The sequence below is a fragment of the Gastrolobium bilobum genome, unplaced genomic scaffold, assembly GCF_033153095.1.
Source record: "Gastrolobium bilobum isolate Gb01-03AN ecotype WA unplaced genomic scaffold, APGP_CSIRO_Gbil_v1 utg6257, whole genome shotgun sequence".
Lineage (NCBI taxonomy): Eukaryota > Viridiplantae > Streptophyta > Magnoliopsida > Fabales > Fabaceae > Gastrolobium > Gastrolobium bilobum.
In genome coordinates, this window is record NW_026896878.1 from 218,054 (window position 1) to 227,898 (window position 9,845).

General features: G+C 34.2%; 2 protein-coding genes across 2 annotated transcripts; one reads left to right on the top strand and one right to left on the bottom strand.

Annotated features, from left to right (window-relative positions):
- The first annotated feature begins 343 nt into the window (after nt 1-343).
- Nucleotides 344-2,864, top strand: LOC133302579 (1-aminocyclopropane-1-carboxylate oxidase 4). Its single transcript, XM_061502382.1, has 3 exons — nt 344-867; nt 2,042-2,411; nt 2,643-2,864. Exons 1-3 carry the CDS (start codon nt 344-346, stop codon nt 2,862-2,864), a joined length of 1,116 nt encoding a protein of 371 aa, XP_061358366.1.
- A 3,706-nt stretch (nt 2,865-6,570) lies between these two features.
- On the bottom strand, nt 6,571-8,546 carry LOC133302582 (F-box/FBD/LRR-repeat protein At4g26340-like). The gene is made up of 3 exons (XM_061502385.1): nt 7,788-8,546; nt 6,938-7,087; nt 6,571-6,843 (listed from the first exon to the last, which is right to left on the bottom strand). The coding sequence occupies exons 1-3, from the start codon at nt 8,544-8,546 to the stop codon at nt 6,571-6,573; spliced, it is 1,182 nt and encodes a 393-aa protein (XP_061358369.1).
- Nucleotides 8,547-9,845: the final 1,299 nt, after the last annotated feature.

The window sequence follows — 9,845 nt, forward strand, 5'->3', positions numbered from 1 at the left end:
GGGTAATTCCAAAAAAAGAATAGGTCATCTTATTTTATTTTTTATATACTTATAGCCCCCACAAAATTAATAATTAACTTTTGTGATTCCTTTCCTTTGAAATGAAATGATGAGGAACACACTGGTAGCAGTGCTGTAAAGGAAGAAGAAGCAAAAAGCAAAATGGAAAAAAGGAAAAGCAAACGACGTCGTGAGGATTCCCGGAACCAATGTCGGCAATGCAAGGGACACGCTATCATCGCTGCTTTTTCTTCTGTCCTTGCTCTCCCAAAACAAAAACCAAAACCATTCCCATTGTTTTCAAATAATCACTCTCACTGATCACTTCCATATCCCAATATCCATGCCGGAAATGGCCATCGATTTCCGTGCTCCGCCACCGTCACCGGTGGGCTCCGGCCGAAGATCGTCGGTGACGAACGACGACGTTCTGACGGAGTTCTTGGACACGTCACTCCGAGTCCCGGATCTGGTGTTGCCCGATAAGATATTCCCCAAACAGAAGCACCTCGAAACGCCTCCCAAGGTTGATTTCGTCTCCTTGTGTTTCCACCACGACGACGCTCTGCGCGACGTCGTTTCCGAATCCATGGCCAGGATCGGATGCTTTCAGCTCATCAACCATGGGATTCCAAAAGAACTCATCTCCTCCGCGGCGGAGGCCGCCGTCGGAATCTTTCGCATGCCGCCGGGAAAGCGATCGGCGGTAACGAGATCGCCGGATAAGCCCTGGGGTTTCGAGGAGTATCATGCGGGGGAAGAAGAAGATCAGGGAAGTGAGTTGAGCGAAGAATTCGTGTGGTGCAATGATGCTGAATTGAAGTTGAAAATGGAGGGAATTTCACCAACTCAATATCCGAATTTCAGGTTACACTATATACCCTTACTATATATGTTATTCAAATATCATTAGATCGATATTATAACTTGCTGAATAATAATTTTATATTATACATTCTCAATGTTTATCGTTGATCATACTGTTTATATCTAATTGTATTGATTTATTAGATATATGAGTGGTTAAATGCAAATAAAGGGTAAGACTTCTTATTTTTATATCGATGTAAAAATAGCTTTTATATATATATATATATATATATATATATATATATATGGGAAAAATATTTCTGCAGTTAATACAGATAAGTTATCTATATTTATTCCCAAAACAACGTCGTTTTTAATATTGAAATATTAAAAAAATATAAATATAAAGACTATTATAACCCTGAAATAAATTAAAATTACAAAAATACTATAATTTTCGCCCCAAAATGATATTGTATTGGGCTAACTGCAGATTACTTTTCTGCGGTAACTGCAGAAAAAGCGAACCCTATATATATATATAAAGGGATTTACATTTCTGCAGCTGTTGTACGAGTAGTAATCAAATACTTGTCATATATATACTTGAAAGCATTAAATGTGAGGAATCATAATCATACACCTGTTGTTGTTGTTGTACGTAAAGCAGCTGCAGAAATAATTTTACCATATATATATATATGATGGGTTCGTTTTTTCTAAAGTTGCTTTAGGCAAATTTGTCTAATGTTTACAGAAATGACGTCTTTTTGGGCATAAATCTTGGTGTGTTTGTAATTTTAATTTATTCCAGTCTTTATTATTCTAATATTTTAATCTTCAACCCAAAAATACATCGTTTCGATGAACATTAGACAAATTTGTCTAAAGTAAATTTAGAAACTTTATTCTCAAATATGATTAATGGGGTAGATTATTTTTGCACTGGTGGAAGAATAATAAATCTTACACTAGATCTTCACTGTTGATTTCCATACGTCCAACAGTTGAGATTTATTGAGTCACAATAATTAATTAATCTTAACCTTTGCATACACAAAAATAAATGGTTAAATATGATGTGATAGTTATAATTTTTATACCAGTATAAATTGATCCTATCCCATGATTAATTGTGAGTTAAGTAAATATTTCGGTCTTATATGACACGTCATATTCTAAATATATTATTTTTTGAATGTTGTTAATGTTAAATTTGTTGAACTTGCAGCGAGAAGATGGAGACTCTTATGTCACGCATAGAGATGGTGGCCAAGGAAATTTTGCCCGTGATATTGAAAAACGTTCAGAGAAATTTTGCATGTGATGCTGATGCTGATATGACTCATCATGGGCATGATCTTGGGACACTTTGTTGTGTTTACAAGCATCGCCCTGCAGATAGTTCTATTGATCGCTGGGTTAATTGTTTAAATTATGACGTGATTAGAATGCTGATTAAGGGTGCCGATTACTCTCATTCTTTGTGCTTGCATGTGTGTGATGGGTCTTCAGAGTTTCACCTTTACTCCAAGAAAAGTTGGCTCTCTTTCTGCCCAGAAGAAGGTGCCCTTATAATCACTTGTGGAGATCAAATCCAGGTTAATTTACACTTTTGCCTCTAAATTATATATATATATATATATATATAAAAGGAATTTTATTTCTGATCTCAACTTTTAGATGGTGAGTAAGATTTTATATATGTGTGTGTCTTGTATAATTATTAGTATCGTGTTGGCTATTATTTCAATTTTTCATGCATGGCAGCGTAAATTGTGAGAAAATACATAATTGTCTCAATTGACAAGGTTGACATTGCTTCGCTACAGATATTGAGTGTTGGACACTACAAGCACGTGACTGGAAGACCAATCTTTAAAAGTGAGAAAGAAGACAACATTTCAATGGCTTTCCTATATTCTACTCAAAACACCAAGAACAATTTTCAAACCAACAGGGGAAGAACTATTTCAATTGTCCAGCAAGCCATCTTCGCTATTATTCTGACCCTTATGTACCATGTCTTGATTTATGTCTACAAAAAGCTTTGATGTTGGCAAAAGACTTATGAACCTAGTGAAATGCAAAATACACACACATATTTTGAGTTTACAAACACTTGTCACTCATAGTATTGTCCATAATTACATCTTTTATTACTTGTTCACAAACATGGTACACTTCTACGCTTGTATCATGTTCGGCCTAAGTGCTAGTATCTTTTGCTTTAGTCTTACAAATTGATTAGTGTAGCTTTTCCCGCAGAATTAGGGAAGATAATCCGCATTGACACAACATGACACAAATTCAACATACCCAAATACAAATACATTCAATACGAACACGATACAAATTTGAAATCAGGTTAAAACCTTTGACACGAACATGACCCGTTTTGTGGGTTAACACAACATGAATAACCTGCAACCTCAAAGTGTGTCGCATATTATGCGGGTTGATACGACGTGACATGACACGAATAATCTGTCAAACCTTAAGGTGTGTTGCTTATTATGCGAGTTGAGATGACACAATATAACTACTAAAAAAAACTGATTTGCGACGGAATTTGGTCGTTTGTGACGAAATTTGGTGTTTGTGACGGAATTTGCGATGGATTTTGCACGTTGCAAATAAGTTTTTTTAGTAGTACCCGAATAACCTATGTATGACACGACATAACACGAACAGTGTAACACCTAAAGGGCTATTTTCACCACACAATATCTCAAGCCTATATTTAAATTTTTCTTTGGATATAATAAAATTATAGAGAGAGATTATTTAAAGTTTCCTTAGTCCTTTTCGAGAAAATTCCCAAACTATCCTCATCCACACCTGTGATCCTTCATCCTTCTTGGTAAGGACGGATTTTTGTGTCTCTTTTTGTGTCTCGTGCAATAGTCAAGTCAAATTTGGAAACATCCCCCCAACAATCCCTTCACCTTACCATCGACCATATTTGCTTGATGCCCTCATCCCGACTCCAACTCCATTTCCACCTTTTAAGGGAATACTCTTCTTATCAAAACATTCTCAAAACCTATGATGCAACTGACACGAGACACGACAGGACGACCCGTTAATTCTAAAAAATGTAATATTTTGACACATTGGGACATATTTTGATATTAAATAAAAATTTTAATATATATAATATAATTTATATTTAATACATATAAGAGTCTATAATAAGTCATATAACCAATCAAATATTTAAATTTCATAACATAAATATAAATAAAAATAATTTTTCATACTTTATTAATTTTTCATGTCAAATTTCATAATAGAAAAAAATTAATTTATAAATAAAATAAAATTAAGATTAACAAAAAAAAGCGTGTCCAAGCGTTGACCGCGTGTCCAAAAAAGTTGACTACATGTCGGAAAAACGTGTCGAAACGTGTCAAAAAGTTGACCGCGTCCCCAAATGTTAACCGCGTATCAGATGCGTGTCCGTGTCGGACACGCAAAATTTTGAAATTTTTTGTATCCGTGCTTTCCAGCCCAAAACCTACATCTTAATTGCCAAGGCAATTCAATCTTCCCTGATACATATCCCTTCGAGCATCTTCTTCCACCCACACTCATTCTATTACTTTCCCTTACTGAAATTTCTAAAAAGGCTAAACAGACATCTAGACTCCGCTTGGTGTTTGTGTGTGTGTGAATATTTCACTAGTACCCATAAGCCAACACTTCCATGACTTTCCTTTATTGTACACAAAAAGTAACAACAATTTTCAAACCAACAAGGGAAGAACTATTTCACTAGGCCGGAAAGCAATATTTCTATTCACATTGAAAGTCTTAAAAGAGTCAAGCCCAATAAGGGGAAAATCCTAGGGTTCCCTTGTGTACACTTAGAAAAGCTTTCTGGACAAGAAAATATCAGTACATTGTTTGAAAAGAACAAAGGAAAGGCAACACTTTTGTTGTTGTGAATTTTAGAGGTTGTCTTCTTCGACCTTTGATCTCTCCTTCTTCCATCGTTGGATTGAGTTGAAATTTTTTCAGCAAAGTTCTTGTGTAACGCCTCGTGGGGGGTTATACCTTGAGTCCTTGACTCATTGTTCTTCATCTTGAATGATGGATTTATTGATTGGATGTTTGAAACATCCCTAGTAATTAATCAAACCAAACAATTTTCTTACAGCAAACAACGGTCTTTTGAGAGGCACCATTAAATCAAACTCAAAATTTGACAAATGTTTCATCGCATATAATTCTAAAGTTATAAAATTTTGATTGAAGCTTGCAAGAGGGATTTGTGCGGTTGAAAAAATATGGCGTCAATATAGTTATTTGGTTTGTGGTCGTGAAATTCAAAGAGAAAGATTTCTTTAATCATTCGTTGGATCATCTTAAATTTTTATTAAAAGTATCTTTTCTGCAACACTTGGTCAATGATAACAACATCGTAGTATAATTTAATTCCCAAATGAAATTCATCATCTGAAATAATAAAAATATGGTGGTACCTACTAATTAACCGCATAATAATTATCGTTAACTGGTAGGTAGAAAATGTGACAAACTCGTGGAGAAAAAAAATTGTGATTGATCCATGAACATCACGATTTTACTTGTTTCAAATATGTCATTACTGTAAAAGTTAAATTGAATGCAAATGCCACAAAAACTTGGCCTATTTTCTGCTCTTTTTCATAAACTCTGGAAAAATATTTGTAAACCAAGATAATCTATTATTTAATTTTGTCTAGAAGATCAAACTCATGAATACAGCATAAACGCTTCACCAACAAAGGTGATGTTGATTCTTCACTGTATACAATGCGCCTCCAAAATGAACAAAGATTTAGGTGCAATAACAACAAATAAATACAGGGGAGAAAATTATCAACATCAACATTATTTTTATTTCAAATTAATCGGGTCAGTGATTATTAAGTTTATAAAAAGTGACACGAAACATACGTACCAAGCTTTTCCTTCAATTTTACTAAACAAGTAAATGTATAGTTTTTTTTAATCTTCTGTTATAAATCTTGTAGATAGCTCAAGTACTCCTTGGGTAAGCTTTGAAATCCTAAAAAAAATATATGATTGCAAACAGTAGGGATGATAATTTTAAACTGTAGACATGGCAAAATACAACACAAAATCTTTATGTTTGTGTCGATCAATATTTATGTTTATGTCAATCAAAAACTGATAAGGAAATTTTTTTTATCCTTTTTGTGTTCGTGTTGACCTTCAATTAAACCGTTTAAATTAAACATATGCGTAATTACTTATTTACCCCTTCCTAAACATTTTTATTTGTTAATTTTAGATAATTTATATAATTTTCATTCAAAAAGTAAAATTAATGAATTATTCATGTCGTGTGTGTCAGCTAGCGTAATAAACAAATTATGATAATGTCGAGGGTTATGAATAGCAATTCATGTGATGTTTCGGTCAGGATATCCTTGTTCTTGTCAAATTCGTCTTGACTCAAATACAATCTGCCAACTTAAATTGGCGCCCTTAGTTGCTGGGGCAAAATTAGAATTAATTCTGTTTTTTTGGAAGGGGTCAATACTATATTAGGTATGATAAGAACATAACAAATAAAAAAATAGGAACTTTTGTGTATGAAATTATATAATTCCACAAAAATATAGTTGCAAAATGTGGTGATATGTATATAAGAATATAACTAGTAGCGCAAATTAAATTCATTTCTATTCATTTTTTATTCAATAAGTAAGCCACATGGAAATAGTTCATATCTTAAGGAGATACAACTCAAAAAAAATTCAATTGGCACATGCTCGAGCCCCTTGGCATAATAGATAGTTTTCTGAGAACACTATACTTTTTCTCTAGGTCTAGGTCCAACATAATATCAGTATTAATAATCATTGTCTTCAAAACATGTCCTGTTCGTAAAATATACCCAGCAAATGCGAGCTCGTCTGCAAATCCTTGATATCCTCTAAATTGAATAAAGGTCAGGTGTGATTCAACACAATTAGGAACACTTATTGGTTGCACCCAGCTTCGTAAAGGTGATGGTTCCTGGTCACAACAAGGAACAACACCGCTCATAAGATGAGAGCAGAGAAAATATATTCATATAGGTCAAAGCTTTAAATTTGAAAACTCAACAAACCCTCTCATTACGAATCTCAAGAACTTGAAGCATATGACATTTTTGAAGCAAGTTCACCAGAAAACTCGAGTTGAAAGATGGAAGAATGATCTCCAGACGAAGTAAGAAATGAAATTCTGGAAAGTCTAAAATAGGAGCACGAAGTAGCCACTGCTTGCACAACCCAACAATTATATAACATTAGTACATGGTTATTAAAAAAAGAGTTTGATGTTTTTGATGTTATACCAAATAAAATTATCTCGTACACACGTATGGACCATAGGAAAAGAAGAGAAAAAAAAAATAGACCCGCATACTTTTATGTGTGTATAAGATATAATTTTATCTCCTATAATATAACTAGAGGTGGCAAAACAGGCTGCCCGCCCCGTCCCAGCCCGCCAAAAAACTGGCTGGCCCGCCCCGCCCCGCCCCGCCTTTGAAGGTGGGCTAGAAATCTCAGCTTGTCAAGCCCGTTACATTTTACACTAAAAATTAAAAAAAAATCAGCCCAAGCGAGCTGACAGACTTGGCTTGGCGGACTTGACGAGCAGCAAGTTTGAAAAACTCAACTCATCTCGTCCCGTTTGGCCGGCGAGGCGGCCCGGCCCGGCCCGGAAGGCTGAGCCAATTTTGCTAGCTATAAACATAATAACATGCATTCAACCCTTAAGGGGCCGTTTGGTACACGGATTTTTTCCGTCCCGGAAAATTGAAATTTTTAAAATTTTAAATTTTTAGATATTATCGTAAACTGAATGTAAAATTCATATTTTTAAAAATTGAGATTCCCGGACAAATAAAAATTTCTCGTATACCAAACACCAGCTAAAAAAAAACAAAGAAAACGTTAGTAATAAAACATCACCTTTGTTGTTAAATGATGCAACACTAGAGATTTTGTTCCACATAGAGCTTGGAGTAGGTTGATCAAAACATTGGAAGATTCACCTGTTGCGTAGACATCAAGGTACGCATCCACCACACTCTGCAAATTACGAATTGAGCAAGGGAAAAACCTAGCCTTTTGAGTAATGCTTAGGTACTCAAGACCCGGCGCGTCTATTTCAAGGTAAATTCCAACGTCATTCTCAACAGCAAACGTCATCCTCTTTAAGGAACAGGGGACACGAAATTCGGTCAAGCTTTGAGAAGCAAAAGACAAATCCAGAGTTTCGAGAGCAGGACACCCAGAGAGAAGGGTATCAATGGAATCCACAGATTCAATGTCCATACGCAATACCTTTAACGATGGCAAATGAACCGTAGAAGGTTGTTGCACGTGGATTCCACCGCACAAACTCAATGACACAAGCTTGGTGCAAGTGAAGAGTGTGCGAGGCATCACGAAGCACTGTCCACCATTGGAATTTAAGGTGAGCCGCAATTCCTCCAGGTGGGGCCCAATGGCGGTTCGAACCCATGTAGACACTGAGATGGCATAAGACGGATCCGAGTGCGCGTAACCACACGAAAGATATAACCTTTGAATGTCGCGAGCCTTGCGCAAAGCTAGGACCCCATTCACGAAAACAGCAAATCGTTTAAATAATTCGAACTCTAGGTAGAACTCGTGTGAATCATCGCAAAAGTTTTGACTTGGAGATGTTCCCAAATGTGGCACCATCTGCGAGACAAAACACTCGTGGCCACAGAGGTTTTTGTTGGGAGAAATGATAAGATATGACACAACACTGAGTCTGGTAGATTACTAATCCTGTCAATGCCTGTTGCTGCATTTTCTACTGTATTCTGCCGTTTGAAGGTTGATTCCATTATCATCGAGTGTACCAAATTCTAATTTTTTGAGACACCGACCATGAAGAACTAGACTTCGATCTTTTGGCTTATATAACACAGTACACAAGAGATTGTAAAAGATTCAGAATCGAGCAATATAATATAAATCAAATTTAACATTTACTTCTGCATTTATATACTTTTAATGAATGTATTTAATGTCGGTGAATAAATGTATTGAATGCCGATGAATAAATATCTGTTAGAATTCTTTTTTACTTTTTGATTATATAATGTAAATAGAGGAAAGACCACTTTATAAGACAAATTGCTCAGCTTTTCCCCATCAATTTATATAATTATTTTCGCATTTCGTTTGATTCAATAAATAAAATAAAGATAGAAAGACTCAAAGAGTGCGTGTTAAAATTTGTATTCTTTAAAAAAAAATCAAAATAATATGTCAATAATATTATTATAAACCAACGGATTATCGCTTAACTTATATTCTAATTCTATTACGTTGTGATGTTTCCCTCGTGAATGAAGATTTTTTTTTAGCAATAGCATTTATCTGTTATTTTTTTTTTTTTTGATACATTGAATCTGTTATTTGTTATGATATTATGAGAAAAGTTTAAAAAGTCCCTATGGTTTTATTTTAAAACATTTATATCTTTACTTTTTTAATCATTTAATTACCCCTATAGTTTTTTGTATTGACACACATCCTAGAAACTTAACTAATATACTTATTTTACCTTATTTAGAATAAGACATGCCAACAAAAGAAAAAAATAAAATAATAAATGTTGAAAACTTACAACATTTACATAAAAGACCAAAAGTAAAAAAAAAAAAATAGAAGAAAAAAAATTAAATATGTTGAAAACTTACAAAATTGACAGAAAAGATTAAAATAAATGAGGGAATACTCTTACTACAAAAAAAAAACCATTATTAATCAACCCACTACCTATGTAATCATCATCAATCAAAAGAGAGAATGCTGAAAAGTTTCTGAAGAAAGAGAAAATGCTGATCCAATGATAATTAGATAGGTAGTGGATTGGTAGTAGGTATTTTTTGGTAGTAAGAATATCACATTTCAAAATAAAATAATAAAATTAATCTAAATAAAAAAGAAGAAAAAAGATTGGAAAAAAAGGAAAAAAATATAACAAAA